The sequence below is a fragment of the Phalaenopsis equestris genome, unplaced genomic scaffold (genome assembly GCF_001263595.1).
Source record: "Phalaenopsis equestris unplaced genomic scaffold, ASM126359v1 Scaffold232908, whole genome shotgun sequence".
NCBI classification, from domain to species: Eukaryota; Viridiplantae; Streptophyta; class Magnoliopsida; order Asparagales; family Orchidaceae; genus Phalaenopsis; species Phalaenopsis equestris.
This window is the reverse complement of record NW_018250867.1, coordinates 184915-203278: the sequence shown is the minus strand read 5'-3', so window position 1 is coordinate 203278 and position 18364 is coordinate 184915. Positions and strand designations below refer to the sequence as shown.

At 32.6% G+C, this 18364-nt stretch overlaps 1 protein-coding gene across 1 annotated transcript; it reads right to left on the bottom strand.

Annotated features, from left to right (window-relative positions):
• Positions 1-17667: 17667 nt before the first annotated feature.
• Positions 17668-18151, bottom strand: LOC110038463 (ethylene-responsive transcription factor ERF019-like). Its single transcript, XM_020743314.1, has one exon. The coding sequence runs from the start codon at positions 18144-18146 to the stop codon at positions 17709-17711; it is 438 nt and encodes a 145-aa protein (XP_020598973.1). The 5' UTR covers positions 18147-18151; the 3' UTR covers positions 17668-17708.
• Positions 18152-18364: the final 213 nt, after the last annotated feature.

Sequence of the window (18364 nt, the reverse complement as noted above, 5' to 3'; positions counted from 1 at the left end):
TGCACTCCTCACTAAGTGCAACAGTCTTATTATCTTCAAACTTCCTTTTCCTGTTAAGAATATCCTTCATAAACTTCACATAGCTTGACATTTTTTCTAAGGCTTCAACAAATGAAATATTAATTGTAAGCTTCTTAAATATTTCCAGAAATTTTGAAAATTGTTTATCCAACTTCTGCTGACGAAGTCTCTGAGGAAATGGAGGTGGTGGTTTTTTCAAATCATTTTTTAGTGGAGAAATAAGTCTTTCAAAATCTTTAGAGCGCCACTTTTGATTCTTCAATTTCTTCTCTCTCTACTTCAATTTCTTTTTGAACCTTACCTTCCAACTCTCTTTCGCTTTTAAGTTGAATGGCTTTTACTTGTTGTTTATTCTGATTTTTTGGATTTGATTTAATATTACTAGGAAGTGTTCCTTAAGATCTATTACTTAATGAATTTGCTATTTGCCTATGTTGATTCTCAATATTTCTAATTGTAGCTCCTCGACTTTGTAATTGATGTCCCATTTGTAGTACCACTTCATCTTTAGACAGCTTCTTCTCCTTAAATTTTGTATTATTGTTGAAACCTAGAGGATAAGTAGATCTATAATTATTAATACCTTGATTGCTCCAGTTTCCCAATAGGTTTACTTGGTTGTTGTTCCCTCGTTGCTGATTATTACCACCCAAATTGTTATTCCAGTTAAAGTTGGGATGGTTTTTCCAACCTGGGTTATAATAATTTGAATATGGGTTATTCTGCTTGTTATTTAAGTCATTCAAAGTTTCTAATGATGCTTGAGAATATACCATTTGGCCTAATGAATTCTCTTCAATCATGGAAATTGGTTGAGAAAAATTCATTCCAAAATGGTCTAACGTCCTTAAAATTGCAACAACTTTATTTGTTAACATAGTAAATGCATCAGATTCATGAATATTGGCTACTTTCTTAGGATTCAACCTCTAAGAAGGCTATTGAAAATTATTGGTAGTCATTTCTTCAATTAAAGCATAAGCATCATGAAATGGTTTTGACATTAATGAAACACCAACAACGACATCAATAATTGATCCAATAGATCCAATTAATCCATTATATAAAGTTTGAATTATTAACCAATCTGGTATAGCATGGTGTGGACACTTTCTTAAGAGTTCTTTAAATCTTTCCCATGCTTCATAAATAGATTCCCCTTCAAACTAATTAAAAGATATGCTATCATTTCTAAGCTTTGCAATTTTTGGTGATGGAAAATATTTAGCAAGAAATTTTTGTGCTAAATCACCCCAAGTTCTCATAGATCCAGGTGCTAACAAATTCAACCATATCTTAGCTTTATCCTTTTATGAGAAAGGAAATAACCTAAGTCTTATGGCATCATCTGACACACCATCGTATTTAAATGTAGCGCAAAATTCTAGAAAATTGGCTGTAAATTTCGATCTTCAGTTGTGGATCTCCAGTTGGTGATCTCCCAAACTGATTATTTGATACCATTTGGATAATAGCAGGTTTAAGCTCAAATGAATTAGCCACTACATTAGGTTTTTGAATACTACAATGAAGTTCATCTACAGTAGGGTTGGCATAATCTGTTAAAGGTCTAAACTTTTGATGAATTTCAGCATTTTGATCATTTTGGTTTGCCATTTCTGTAATTTTTTTAGTTTTTTTTATTTTTCTAATAATTCTCTCTAATTCAGAATTGTAGGGTATTAGTCCTTCAGAACCTGAACTACGCATACACTAAAAAAAATAAAATAAAACTAAACACTCAAAAAATAAAATATAATAACTTAAAGTTTAAATAAGACTTTTTAAAAATAGAAATTTGCTTTTAAATCAATAGATTCTTTACAATTTTCACTTCACTTCCACGGTAATGGCGCCAAAAACTTGATCCCCGATAACTGCTTATATGCAACAGTATAATAATGATTCTGATTATTTTTTTCACTTATATTTCCTTATTTCACAACAAAACCAATGACTTGATCCAGAAGAAAAATAAGAATTTAACTTTTAATTTATATAATTTGGGATACTACGCAAGTATATGTATCGTTATCAAATAACGTAGGACTTTTTGATTAAGACCTGAATATCGAACCCACAGGGAAGATATGCAATATACACTTTTTGGAAAAAATTCTATTTTTAAAAAGATAATTATTTAAACTAAAGACATTTTCGCAGCAAAGAAAGTTTAAATATTTTTGGTGATTTTAATATTTTGACAAAAGCAACACAAACTTAAAAAGATAACTTGAGTTTTTATAAGAGAAAAGCACTAAATATGAAAATATCTTTCTCTTTATTAAGAATCAGTAATAAGTATAGGAATTCTGTTGTGGAAGTATGAATATTGTGTTGTGTCAAATAGGAGCAGTAATATTCTTTATCCTTACTAGAGATGCTATAAAGAATATTTGCTGATTTAAAGTTTGAATAGTTCTGAAGACTGGCTGAGCAGGGAAGATACTAGCTCTCACTCTCGAGTCCCTTGATTCCCTCCACTTGGGGGATAACATCTTGTATCAGAACCTAAAATAATAAACCAAGTTGGGACTTTAAAGTCCTCTAACTCTACACCCTTCAATGAATATTTCCCTATTTATTTGCACTCAATCATATGAACTGCATTCTCATTCATACAACCTCATCTGATTCTTTCCAATTGTTGACTGAGACAATACCAACTCGGTTCTTATATGGTCTCACAACAAATTTTAACATCTGGATTGGCCAAATCAAGTAGTAAATGAAGTACGTAGAGTTAAATTATCACAACTTCTTTCAACATTAAAGATCATACTCTCCATAACTTTCATCCAACACTTAATTACTTATCATTTAAGAAGAAAGATAAAGAAAACTACTTAAAATCCATGGAGAAAACAAAACCACACTTTAGTTTAAAAGTAGAAATCATTGTTAAACCAACAACAAGTTTCAATTAAAACCAAAAGTAGTCTAAAACAAGAGATAAGAACTTATCTCAAGTCCTCCACCAAACTCTTGAAGTTCCTTTGAATCTCTTCTCTTTTACAACACAATCAATATAAAATTAAAATAAAAAAAAGGATAAATATGTGGTGCCTGAAAATCTCTCCAACTAACTCCCCAATTTTTGAACTTTCAAAACTTTCCCAATACTTTCCGGACTTCTTTCAAAATCTCAATCTTCCTTCTTTTATAATTCTCCAAAAGGTGTCTTCGTATCTCTTCAAAATGTGTCTTGATTCGATGTATTTCCCCAAGAGATGCATCATTTTGCAATAATTTTTGATCCATGGTGGTTGTAACCACCTATTAAGCCAATAAGTACCTAAAAAACCTCTTCAAAATTCTCAAAAATTGAATTTACTCATCTAATATCTACCACTGGCGCTTAAGCCCAGAGCCTCTGGCACTTAGGCACGACCTTCTCTATTTACCCAGCGCTTAAGCGTCGGAACTGGCGCCTATTTGCTCTAAATTGGATCCTTTTTCACTCTTTTAAGCTTTTTTCACATTTTTACCTGTACCTAAAAGAAAAACACAAAAATACCTTCCATTAAAGTGCAATATCTCAAAAATAGGTATAAAAATATGTTTAAAAACACTATATATTTTAGGCATATCAGCTCTCCATTAAAAATACTTTATAAATACACCTTAAATACAAGTAGCTTAGGATTGTAATGTAGCTTTAACTTTAGAAAGAATCAAGTGAAACCAATTTTTGATTAGGCTTCTCCTCAAGCTTTTTCTCACTTAATACTTTTCTTTTAATCACTTTTTTTCTTACTTTAGAATATGTATTTCAATTCTCAGCATAATTATAAAAAGATTACTATCTCTGGATATGCCTTCAATAGTTTTGAATTCCACTTTTATCTTCCTATACATTCCTCTACTTTTAAACTTTTGGAAATATGATTTTAAGAGAACTTCAACTCTTATAAAGTGTATATCTAAGGAAACCTAGTTGTTCAAATATATAACTCTTTCAAAAAATAATACCAAAATCATTTTTCAAAGGTTGAACTACAAGTTAACTAAACACTAGTCTAGTCTCATTTACATAGAATTTAAAATGAAAGATACTATATTTTTCCTTTTTCAAAATTGCAGTAATTTTAACTCGACACCACATACCACAAACCACTTTTAAAATATATCAATTTAAATACAAATTATTAAGAAAAAATATGTTTAAGCTTTTAAAGAGTTTTTCTCCCCCCTCCCCCAAACTTAATTTTCAACATATGAAGCAATGTAATGCATAAATATAAGCAAGGAGAAAATACCACAGAAATACTTCATACGACGTATATCTATCCACAAGATTATCAGGTATATGCACGAAGAATATACAAGCAGTTGAAGGTAAATCCTAGCTAAAGAGGGATAAAATTAAATCTACACGAAAGAAAGTATAAAATGCAACAGGTAACTTAAAATAGATTAAGTCTGCAACCACAAATATAAATTAAAAAAGTACGTACAGGAATAGTAGCAACAAGAAATGCACATATAGTCTAGTACATAGCAAATAATAAAAATAATGTCCAATACAACCACATAACAACAAATAAAAATAATGTCTAGTACATCCACAATAAAAAAAATAAAACTAGTCACTTCTCATACTCATCATCATCATATCCATCTTCTTCTTCTTATTCTTCTTTCTTCTCCTCCACTTCCCTAGATTGGTTGGTGTGCTTGTGTATCTAATAAAGTGGACATACCTGAAACGCAATCAAATTATCTCCATCAATCTACATATTTTTCTTATACATCTCCACTTCAATAGATTGAAGCTTACCACAATGATCGAATTGAATTTTATACTACCAATCCAATTGTGAATAATGCTTTGCTAACCTATACAACTCACCATATAAAATTGCAGTGTCATTCTCTACCCTATCCAATTGTTGTTCAAATGCACCTTTCAGAGTAGCAGGACGTGGATTGTGAGAAGTAGAAGAACAAGGTTGTGTTATAATTAATCCTTTCCCAAAGTATGCATGAACCATATATAATCCAAGTTTAGCACTAGATATTGGGTTTAATGGATGAGGATTCTCCTTCCTAGCACTAACAACAACTCCAACATGCTGGCACAAAGAAATGATAGTAGATGGGTACCTCAAACCAAAAGTAGTTCCTCTACTTGTGGAATTTACTAAAGATTAATGAATAAGGGAACCTACATCAATGAATTTATTGTTCATGATATAATAATTCAGTAAAGCTTGATCCATAGTCACCTCATTAGTATTGAAACATTTTAGTAGAAATGAAAAAGTGTCAAGATTTTGATATTCCATTTAATTTGGCAGCAGAGAATTTGATTTTAATTCCCTCATTAACTTTCCATTTTCCTCTATTATCCATTAAGGATTTGATACTTTCATTTAGATATTCATTAGTAAGAGTAGAATCTACATAAGAGAAATAAGGGAAATCTCTCAAAGAGTGTAATGCATTGATGGAGAAAGGAGAAATACCCATAAGTTTTCCTCTCACAAAAACTAATCTATCGATAGCTTCCAGAGGATATCATAAAATTCTCTTATAACAGGAACCACAAAAACAGAAGTGCCATAACAGAATTCTTCCCACTGCCTCCTAATAATCATTCTTTTTACCTGACCATGGGGGTATTGAATCCCCTCTTCACAATCAACCTCTTAGACTTTAAAAAGTCTTTGTAAAACTCCTGAGCTCTGGAGCATAAAAACTTATTTTTGTCATAAGAAGTTGATTTAGATTTTTCACCTTTATTTTTTAGAGCCATAAGAAAATAGTAATGATGAAAATGCAATAGAATGAGGCTAAATATTGGTGAGGATGCATACAAAATGTGTCATGCTAATGAGTAGGAAAACACATTTAGAAGAAATTTTGCTTGTCAAATATGTGGTTTTTGCTTTAAAAAATATTTATAGGGCTTCTTTGAGGAGAGGCTAGAGCAGAGAGGAGTTGGAGGCTGCTTAAAGTGAGGTTTTGAGAGAATTTAAGTGTTCTCTTGAAGGTCTTCTTCTTCCCTTGGTTGAAACCTTTAAGGGTGAGTTTTTATGTGTTTTATTAGTTATGAGAGATTGTTGTATCAGAGGTAAGGTTGTTGTTATTGTGAATTAGACAAGTTATTGTAAGTTTAACTTGTTTCTGTTTCTTGCAATGAAATCCTATATAATTTTTCTTGCTATGGATTTCTCAACAATGCATAGCTAATATGTTCCTCATTTCTTTATGATTTAAAGGTAGTGGATTTAATTTTGATTTTTTTGAAATATTTTTTTGTTAGTGTTTTCTTGTTCTTTCATGGCCATTATTGTGGTTAACCTTTAAACGTCGGTTACTCATAGTCTGGCCAACTAGGATAATGAAATAATTTGTGAAACTACAATTTTTAACCATTGTGTAGCAGAAACAAAATGTTAACCACATAATTTTGAGAGGATAGACATATTTCAGTGAAATTTTGCAATCATTCCAGGGGATCAGAACATTTATGTGGAATGTAGTGGGGCTTAAGGAAGCCTAAACTTCTTAGATTATAGATTTATTTTAACTTAGACATAGGCATAAAGAGTAATATATCTCTGATTGACAACAATCATGCAGGAAAATATTTCAAAAAACCACGATCAACATGATCCCCAAATCAGAGAGGTGCGAGACCATAATTCTTGAAATAACTCACAAGATCTTTCTCATTGTTTATGTTTCTTGTTTCCAATAAGTTACTCTATTTTTACAATAATCTTAGGAAGTTAACCTTCTTTGCAATATCACCAAGCTAGGTTCACTAAATTAGTAAAGTAGAGCAATTTCTACAGAAATAATTGTTAATACTGTTTTCGTGGGGTCGATATAGAGACTCCTAAATTGCATACTACTTTATACATGCACTTGCATTGTACGACCAACTTACTCTGTTGTAAGTTTTTTTGTGTCAATACACAAATTAAAAATTGAGTCTCAATGATGAAGCAATAACAACTAAGGCTTTCTGCCTCTTTATTGGGATTTCCTTCAGGTTTTCTGCATCCACCTAATCTGCCAGTGTAGTTGGTGACTTTGGAGAGGGTTGGCTGGCTTCCCCTTTTTCTACTTGAGAAATGAAACCCAAATAAGATAGTCGGGGATGTTCCTTGGATCAAAGGATGCTTAGAACACTCCTTAGAATCAGATCTAAGGATTCTTGATGTTGACTCCGCTTGTTTGAACCCTCAAAGCCCGTAAATTCATCAAGGAAGCTTTTCACTCAATTAATATCAATTCACCAGTGAATTTGTTTCGAATAACTAGTTTTAACTTTTATATATCAATGCGATGTATGTGATTATATTCTTAATTTTTCCTTAATTACAACTCTTACTTTGCAATGATGACAAAAACTTGATCACCAGCAACAGCTAGGCAAAAACTTGACTTCAAAGCAAATAAGAATATAATTATTGTATTTAAATATGAAATACTACGTAAGTAAACATATCATTATCAAGTAATATAGGACTTTTTTAGTAAGCCCCCCGAATATTTAACCCACATAGAAAACTTAGAATATGCAACTAAAATTAGAAGAAATTAGATATCAAATTCTAATTAGATAACAAATTTTACTTAGGAAAATATTACTCAAACTATATATGTAATAATATGAATGAAAATTCAATTCTTTTTTGTAATTTTTTATAATTGAAAGTAAAATAAATAACTTACTAAAGTTAACTAGATATTTGTATGATGAAGGCAATATAATTAAAATATCTTTTTCCTTATCATGATTATAAACAAGTATAAGAATTTTGTTATGGAAGTATTCAAATTATGTTGTGAAAAGTAGAAGCAATAATATTTCTTACCCTTGCTAGAGATGTTATAAAGAACATTGACTAATTTAAAGTTTGAAAAATCTTGAAGACGAGTTAGGTAGGGAAGAAACTAGCTCTCACTCTAGATTTCCCTCTTCTCCCTCCTCCTGGGAGCTAACTTCTCGTATCAAAACCTAAAACTATAAACCAAATCAAAGGCTTTAGCCTATCACTCTAAAGTCCTCTAATTCTACACCTTTTAAATTTTATTTACCTATTTATTTGCACTCAATCATTTGAATTTCACTCTCATCCATACAACCTCATGTGATTCTTACCATTTGTTGACTGCAAAAATACCATATTGGATCTTACATGTTATCACAACAAGTATTAACATCTTAATTAGTCAAATGAAGAAGTAAATGAAGTACAAGGTTTAAAATCATCCTAACTCCTTCCAACATTAAAGATTAATACTTCATATAACTTCCATCCAATACTTAATCACTTATTATTTTAAAGAAAAAAGATAAAAAAATTACTTAGAATTCATGGAGAAAACACAACCACACTTAAGTTTAAAAGTAGAAATCATGTAAGTAAACAAGAAGTCTAAACTAAAACCAAATGTAGTCACAAAGATAAAAACATATCTCAAATCCTCTCCACCATAGTCTTGAAGTTCCTTTGAATCTCTTCCTTTGCTTACAATACAAACTACAACGTAAAATAAAAAGAAAAGTGGCGACGGCGGTGGCGTGTAGGTGACTGAAATGAGTTTGGCGATGATGGTTGATGGCTCTGATGATGGAGTTGACTCTCCTCCTCATGATTCCAAATCTTATTTTATAAATTTCCAAAGGTGTCTCTTCAAAATGTGTCCATATTCAATGAATCTTCTAGAAGTTACCTCCTTCCAAAAGCCAATTGAATAAATTTTTGTGTCCATTAACTATTTCCCATGTTTTCACCAAGGGTTGCTTCAAACACCTCTTCAAAATTTGACCAAATTCATTGAATCATCCAGTAATTACTTCTGGAGTTTAAGAGCGAGGTACTGTGTGCTTAGGCGTGGCCTTCTCTGTTTCACTGACGCTTAGCACTTACGCTCCTAAATTCAATTGTACATCTTCTTCATTTTTGCTCCAAATTTGATTTTTTTTCACTCCTTTCATCATTTTTCATCCATTTGATTGTAACTATAAGAAAAACACAAAAATACATTCCATTAAAGTGCAATATATCAAAAAATAGTATAAAAATATGTACATAAAGACTATATATTTTAGGTGTATCAAAATCCCCCAAACTTAAGATGTTACTTAACCTCAAGTGACACTCCAATCTTTAAAAACCAAAATAAGTGGATTATGTAAATGAGTTTCTTTAGGATATTCTAAAATTTTGACGTAGAAATATAGCAGTCCAATTTAGAAAAATCATTAGTTCATGAGACCAACTTAGAATTTAGAAATTTTTAGTATAAAGAAGTTTGAAAATATGAGTTTTTACCTAGTTCAAAAATATTGTAAATTCTCCAAATATAGAGTTAGGGCATTTTATCTTCTTTACTTTAAAAATTTTATTAAGAATAATTATACTTACTATATTTTATCCTTAAGCTTAAGTGTTTCTCTCAAGTCTTATACTTTAAAAAGATTAGACGTGGAACCAATTTTAATCAGACACTAATCTTCAAGTTTCTTCTCCCTTTGTTTATATGGTGAGGATTACTATATCTGGATAGGCCTTTAATGATTTTGAATTCCACTCCTTTCTTAAAGAAAAGTTTTGATATAAATATTTTACTTAAAAACATAATAATAGTTTTGAAAATTATTTTTAATAAAAGAAATTTAAGTATTAAAAATAAAAGTCAAACCCTTCCAAATTTTTCAAAAATACAATTTCTCTTACTAAAGTTAGTTACACAATATTTATCATTTCTACACTAAAAATTTTTAACTTTAAGTTTTTCTTCATTACTATAGGTTTGAACTAAATTCTTTTACTCATTTTTATATTAAAAATTTTATTTCCCAAATATAACTTCACTTACGACTTCATATACATAATCATTTTTTTCAAATTAAAATCAAATTTATTTGTAGTACATTTGAGAACAAATAAACTTCAAGTTTTTAGAAATTTTTTTCATCCCACCTATATATATATATATGTAAAGGTAGGACTGAAAACTAAGGTAGGACTGAAAACTAAAAATCATGTTTATAGAAATTTTTACATCCTAAGTATACAAGTACAAAAATTAAAAATAGGAGTAAAAATTGAATTGATCAAATTTTGATTTAATTTTAACATATTGAGATTCATTAGACTTCTATGCAGTGGAGGATAACAAAAAGGGTAAAAAAACATTCATAGTTGCAACATGAAGAAAATACCTAGCAGTAAATTGAAAATTTAAAACATGAAGTTCTTAAGTGAAAGTTAGTAACATTCTAAACCTACCCAAGATTCATGATTAAGTTCAACACAGACCAACAAAATACACTAAACTACACAGTTATCACAATTTCTACCATTAAAAACAAAATATAACTACTCACAATAACATAAATACTTCACACCTGTGTCAAACAAAACAAAACACAACAAAAGCAGCAGTCTCAATAAGTACAACTCCAAACAAAACAATGGTACAGTACAACTGTACCACAAAAAGTTCACAACAATAGTAAAAAATAAACTTGAGTCTGCGGTCTAATCTTCCTCCTCCTCATTAGCATCACTATGATCACTATGCCAAAAAGTTGTAGGCTCATATGATGAATATTTTAGATATGGAGAGAAAACTACACTCTGGTACTACACTCTGGTCACCTCTCATGACCTCTCATGAGGTTTTCCAATGATGAGTGAAATTTCTCCTCATAATCACTATGTTTCCTCATATATACATTCATATGATCTACAAAATTCTCTAAATTTATTACTTTATCTGTAGTATAATTAATATTATCTAACATTATTTGCAATAAATGTGACTGTGAATCAGATCCAAAAGTCTGACCTTGTGATGTCAAAGTATGTGAAGTAAAAGCACGAGACGTAGAGGCACTTGAACTGTTATAAAATCCAACTCTCCAGCCAAAGATTGAGTGATGTGAGTAAGACTTAACATTAACACTTGCAATGGGCTTTAGTGGCTGCAATATCTCTTCCCAACTATCAAATCTAACACCTACCTGCTCGCATAATGAAAAGATCAAGGATGTGAATCCCAAACCTGTAGTAGTAGCAGTGACGACAGAATTGGTGCTAGTCTCATAAACCAGAGCTCTAATGTCAATGAGCTTGAACTGCTAAATGCAATAGTTCAAGGTAGCTCTATCCCGTGTCCCTTTGCTAAGGTTATCGGTTGGTGGTAGATGAGCAGAAATAAAGTAGTGCCACACTTTTGACGTGGCATCTAAATTTGACATGGAGAAGTTGACTCTTCTTTCATTAGTGATCTTCCACAATCCTCTTCCCTTAGCCATTGATGATATGATCTTGTCCAACTCCTCCTCAGTCGAACTATAGTTTGAATAAAAAATGTACTAGGAGGTAACTGGTATAATAGATTTGTTATTTTCGGGGATAAATGCACTTGTTTCCCTCAAAACATGACCCTACATCCTCAGCTTCAAGGAGATTCACATAGAATTCCCGAGGAATAGAAATCACGGCCATAACAGAAAAATAGAAAAAATGCTCCCACTATCGACGAACAATCAAATCTTCTACTGCTCCACCCGGACTCTTAAAAATCCTCTCAGGAATCAGTTTCCTCAGCTGCAATGCATCACTATATTTGTCTTGAGCTCTAGAACTGACAAACTTGTTTGAATTGAAATGAGCATTCCCTTTACTACTCTTCATTTTAGGGGCCAATTCAAAAAATCACATAAGAAATTCACAATAAATCTCAAATTCAACTTTAAATCAATAAACTCAACTCTTAAAGCTTAAACTCACATTTCTATATATTTTCCATAGATTTTTCTTGAATTTTCACCATGAATAGTGAGTTTCAGTCAAATCCATAATGTGCTCAAAATACATGGTGAAAATAAAAAATTTTTACATAGAAGCGAAGCCCTTTCCTCAAGTAGATCAAATCTAACAAATTTGCCTTGAAACCACTTGGAAATCATCACTTAAGAGGATGCCCTAGCTCTCAAAATCGTGAAAACCAAAGGTAGGAGATGAAGTTTGGGTAAAAATGGAGGTTTTTGGCTCATGGTTACACTTTAAACCATTTGCGAACCAATTTATGTGAGCCGATGCTTAAACACAACTGATTCGGCGCTTAGGTGCCTACCTCTCGGGTTAGCCAACACTTAAGTGCGGCTAATGCACAAATTTTGATATTTTTGATTCTAAGTAAAATGCACTTCTAGCCTAAGTCAACCACCCCTAAATGTTCACTGCGATGTATGCGATTATAGAATAATTTTTCCTTACTTATAGTTCTTTCTTTGCAACGATACAAAAAACTTGATCATCAGCAACAAATAGTCAAAAACTTGGCTTCGAAGCAAATAAAAATACAATTATTATCTTTAATAATGGGTTACTATATAAGTATACGTATCGTTATCAAGTAATATATGACTTTTTGATTAAGCCCCGAATGGCGAACCCATAGAGAAAACTTACAATATGCAACTAAAATCAAAAGAAATTAGATAACAAATTCAGATAACAAATTCTACTTACAAATTCTACTTAGCAAAATATTCTTACTGAAACTATAGATGCTATAATAGGAATAAAAATTTGATTTTTTTTATAATTTTTTATAACTGAAAGTAAAATAAACTAACTAAATCTAACTAGATATTTGTAAGATGAAGGCAATATAATTAAAATATTTTTTCTTTATCATAATTCGATAATAAGTATAGAAATTCTATTATGGAAGTATTCAAATTGTATTGTGTCAAATAGGAGCAATAATATTCTTTACCTTTATTAGAGATGCTATAAATAACATTGACTACTTTAAAGTTTGAAAATCTTAAAGACATGTTAGGTAGGGAAGATACTAGCTCTCACCATAGAGTTCCCTCTTCTCCCTCCATCTGGCAGCTATCATCTTGTATAAAAAACTAAAACTATAAATCAAATTGGGGCCTTTAGCCTGTCACTATAAAGTCCTTTAATTCTATACCCTTTAAAGTTTATTTCCTTATTTATTTGCACTCAATCATATGAATTTTACTCTCATCCATATAACCTCACGTGATTCTTACCATATGTTGACTGAGACAATACCATCTTGGATTTTACATGTTCTCACAATAGGAATTAACATCTTAATTGGCAAAATCAAGAAGTAATGAAGTACAAGGTTTAAAATCATCACAACTTCTTCCAACATTAAAGAATAATACTCCACATAACTTCCATCCAATACTTAATCACTTATCATTTTAAGGAAAAATATAAAGAAAACTACTCAAAATTCTTGGAGAAAACACAACCACACTTAAGTTTGAAAGTAGAAATCATGCAAACAAATAAGACGTCTAAATTAAAACCAAATGTAGTTACAAGGATAAAAACTTATCTCAAATCCTCTACACAACAGTCTTGAAGTTCCTTTAATTCTATTCCTTCACTTACAATACAAACTACAACTTAAAATAAAAAGAAAAGTGTGGGTGACTGAAATGAGTTTGGCGATGATAGATGATGGCTCTTATGATGGGGTTGATGCTCTTCCTCTTCAATCCAAGACTTTTCTTAAAATTTTCCAAAAGGTATCTTTGTGTTTCTTCAAAATTTGTTAATATTCAATGAATCTTCTAGAATTTGCCTCATTTCGAAGCCAATTGAATGAATTTTTTTGTCTATTAACTATTTCCCGCGTTTTCAACAAGGGTTGCTTCAAATTCGTTCAAATTCATCCAAATTCATTGAATCATCAAGTAACTACTTTTGGCGCTTAAGCGCAAGGTACTGGGCACTTAGACGTGGCCTTCTCTTTTTCATGTGTCGGTTCTTGATGCTTAGATGCCTCAGTTCAATTATACAAATTCTTCATCTTTGTTCCAAATTTGATCCTTTTCTCTCATTTCACCATTTTTCATCCATTTGATTGTACCTCAAATTAAAACACACAAATATAAAACACACAAATATCTTTACACAAATATCTTTCATTAAAGCGCAATATATCAAAAAATAGGTATAAAAATGTATAAATAAAGACTATATGTTTTAGGTGTATCAATAATGATTGCTATTTCAGAGACAGAATGAAATGATTTTAAACTTGGGACTGTCTCGCCTTTGACATTATCATCCTCTTTTCCTCGGCCTCTTCCCTCCTTGATGAGTAAGTGTTGCCTATCTTCTTTATTGGCTCCTTCCTTGACATTTGTGCACCCTTTTCAAGCTTGCTTTTCTCCTCCAGCTCATTAGAAGTTACCAACAGTGCAAGAGTCCAAACTAGGTAGGGTTAATTGTTATGGGGTCAATATATTAGATTACTAACATTTATTTACACATGAAAGTCAAGGCAAGCCCTTGAAACCACAATGACGCTTCTTTTTTCTTCTTTTAAGGTCCTTAGGTTAGCCTAGTTTTAATTTCCCAGCTCTTGCATACAACTTGGAGGATTTCAAACTTTTAATATTTGACCTTATTTTTAGATCAATCAAGTGAAAATTTTTAGTGAAGTCAAAACAACATATCATTTGACTCCACCATGAAAGAACACACAGGGAAAAATTGCTCCTGAAACCTCGGGATCTCCATCCATCTCAAGTAAATGACGAATGCATCACTGCTACAATTGTGTTTGGTTTTATCTGAGTAGGGATGACTCCATAGTGATTGAGTATCAACTGGAGTTCCAAGCAGAATAACTGTCAAAGTCCCCATCCAAACTGATCATAGTATAAAATCATATTAACTTTGGAGTAGCGGTTTCCCTCACTTTTGGCTCAACTGCCTTGTGTACTAAATTTGTGTTGTACACAAATATCTTCTAGGAGACTCACATCAAACAATGCCAGTGTATACCTTTCAGTTGCTCGCATCATGCTGAACCTTTATAGAGAATATTTGGAGGTCATGAGAACATTAGAAGGAAATTGAATAAAGGGAAAGACAAGATACGACTGAAGTGAAGGAAAAGTGAAAAATGAGAAAGTGTAAGCCCATTTTACTTTAACCCTTATATTGGGTATCCAGGGAATTCAAAATATGTCTGTAACTTGTTCTTCAAAAATTCATCACAAATTGGTGTGAAAATTAAGAAAATGAAATGATCTAAAATTTTAAAATTTACGAAAACTAAATATTTATTTATGACAGAAAATATTTAATAAACATGCTTTTGACCGTCTTGTGCAACACTAGACCCCAACTCACAAGGCTTTAGTACAACACACACTCCCTTAACTTAAATTTGTTTACACCCTCTTCCTCTTCTTGGACTCGAGAGATCAAATTGGTCACCTGGACTTCTGCCAACTCTGCATGAAGACTCGTCCCATTTGTCCAGAGAGTCACCATGTCCAAATAAAGGGCTGCATGCTCCTCCTTAAAGTAGGATATGTCTTTCTCCCTTTGAAATCCATCATCCTAGTTAAGGTGTTTACTATTTCATCCATACAGACAGAAGGCTACTCTGGTGAACCTCACCTACCATCAGTCTCCATCTTAACAACCTCATGAACCAACAGACGATGGCCATATTGTCTCAAGCCATGGACAAATTAGAAGGTCCCAGGGCTACCTCTGGAGTAGAGGGTTGACTGAATTCTATTACCAAAGAGTCATTGATGTGCACGATCTCCTCTATAAGAATAATCAAATATTATAAATAATAAAAGGAATAAATCAACCATCTAAGAAAAAATAGATTTCTTTATGCCACTTATTCACTCCATCATAGACATGCGAAGACTCTCGCCATCAAGCAATTGGGCAACCACTTGATTGGCCTCAACAATTGAGGAAAAGGGAAGTACACCTCCACTTGTTTGGACCTGGGTCTCAACCACCAACTGTATGAGTTGGTGGGTTGGCCACTAATAGATTGAATTTGGAGCAAAAATAGTTGCACCATTGTCGTGGATGTTAGCCACAGTCCCCATCTCATAGTGGCAATGAGCCAAACAACTCGGTCGTCTCCTCTGCCTTTTTTTTTTTTTGTACTACTACTTACCAGCTTCATCTCCACTGATTGACTCCCTTCTCATGGCCTCTTTGATCCAACTGACCGACTATTCACAGGTTTCTTCTTCTTCTCTCCAACAAGATGGCAGAGTTTTTTGGTTGAAAGCCTAAATGCCTTCAACATGTCCTTCTCATTCATGGGGTTTTTTGCCACTCATCGTTGTACTTTTCTTTTAAAAACTGACTAATGGATTGGAAATTCAGAAATGGTGGTGAAAAAGTACTGATCATGCCTTATTTATAAGGAATACATGCATTAAAATCTAGGAAGTTTTATTATTCAAAGTTTTTATTAAGAAATAAAAAAGTCAACTTTTGCATTTAATTTTGTTATTCTCATTACAATTATCTCTTTCATGAAGTAAGAGAATCAGAGACTAAAATATGTATATAATAAATATGACACACGAATCTCAAGAAAACTCAATAGATCCCACTAAATGGACACCAAACGACTGCATCAGGATGGTCAACAAACACAACATCATGCATCGATTCCTCCAGTTGGAACTGTGGGTTGACCGAGCAAAAGAACTTGGGGGGCCCAATTCAAGGGACAAACTTCCCTCAACTGATTTTGGGATGCTTCACAAAATTGGTCAAAGGGCACCTCATTGAATATATTTCCAATCTTTTGAGAAGGTCGCTTGCCCGAAGAGGGGTACTCATCAAATTACGGTGACACACCCTCTGTCTGGCGGTCCAAGTACACTCAAACGATAAGAGGGTCTATATTGAGGATTCTCATGAGGAGGCCGACTGAAGACCTTCCAACCGACCGAACGATTGCGAGACGGCGAAATTACAATACCAATAGACCATTAAATGCCTTTCTTCAAGTATTTATGAATATGAAATGGTGTCAACATCAGTTTTAGATTCTAAAGGGCGCGACGTCGATTACAAATATGAAAATGTGTAATAATGACTTTTAATATTCCTATTAAAACAAGAACAAACATGTAACTTTACTAAACACTCCTATGATATATAAATAGGGGGTTATTTCTTCATGAAAGGAATACTGAATATGCCCTTTCATAATTTGTGTTATTGTACATTTTGTTTTTCTCTCTCTCTACCTTCCGTCCGTCCAATCCTCTATACCATGGGTGTGATACATGGGACATTTTTACATTCAACACATAGAAAGCCAAATGTAAAGGGCATAACTCAAACTTGTGTAAACCATTTCAAGCTAGTTCCAAACTAGGCTCAAACATGATTAGAAGGTGAAGAAAGTTTGAATGTATTTTAATCTAGTTTGAATGTAGTTCTAACAAATTTTATTAACCAAGTTTGAAACCCTTATTATAATTATGCACCTTTTTTGTTTTTTAAACCTAGACTTTTCATTCAATTGAATTCCTACTATTACATGTCCTTGCCAAAAATGAAAACATTTTAACCTAAATAATTAGAATTATAGAATCATAAATATTGAACAAAAGATAATTCAAGCCTTTAAGGATTGCTACTTCACGAAGTTCACGTGTGCCTTCTATTTAAGGGTTATGACTTATATTTTTATACTACAAAATCATATTAACAAGAAATATATTTTTCCCATAAAAAGAAAAATATCAGAGACATTTTAAATGCATTGAGGTGCATATAAAATAAAACTTCTCATAAGTAAATGCCACATAATAATTGATGCAAAGTACTTAATAAGCATATTTTTCCTGGAACAGTTCCCCAAAACTACATTACTATCTCCATATCATCAACAGATATATCTTCGTATCCACCAAAACTTAAACATCCATCAGCAAAGTCAGCACCATTACTGCTCTCTTCCCTCTCACAAACGGGCGGCGACTCAGCAATCAACTTCGCATCAAAATCCATGCCAGATTTCGACGCCACCTCCTGCACAGACCTCGGCGACAAGCTCACCCATCTCATACTCGCAGCTCGATCCGGAAAGTTCAGTCCTTTTGAAGAGGATGGGCCGCGGAGAAGAAAGAAGGCGGTGTCGTGAGCCATTGCCGCCGCCTCCGGTGATCTGTAAGTGCCAAGCCAAAGCCGGTCTCTTGTGCCCGGGACGCGGATCTCCGACACCCATTTGCCCTGTTTCCGGCACCGGACGCCTTTGTAATTCCGGTCATCACCGGCGATGTTACCGTTAGAGCTGCTCATATTTTTCTGACCGTTGAGAATTTATGTGATGATTTGGTTTGCAGAAAATATATATAGGGAGGGTTTGAATGAGGAGTTGACAATGGTATAATGTCAAGGAAAACAATGGTCAGCGCTTGGGGGTTGTGTGGGAACGTACGATGCGGATAATTAAAGGGACTTTTAGAGTTTAAATGAACATAGATTTGTCACGTGGTCAAATTTAAGTAAAATGGTCA

What these genes read in the sequence shown, in the direction of transcription:
- LOC110038463 (XM_020743314.1), bottom strand. Translation starts at nt 18,146, where the DNA reads ATGAGCAGCTCTAACGGTAACATCGCCGGTGATGACCGGAATTACAAA.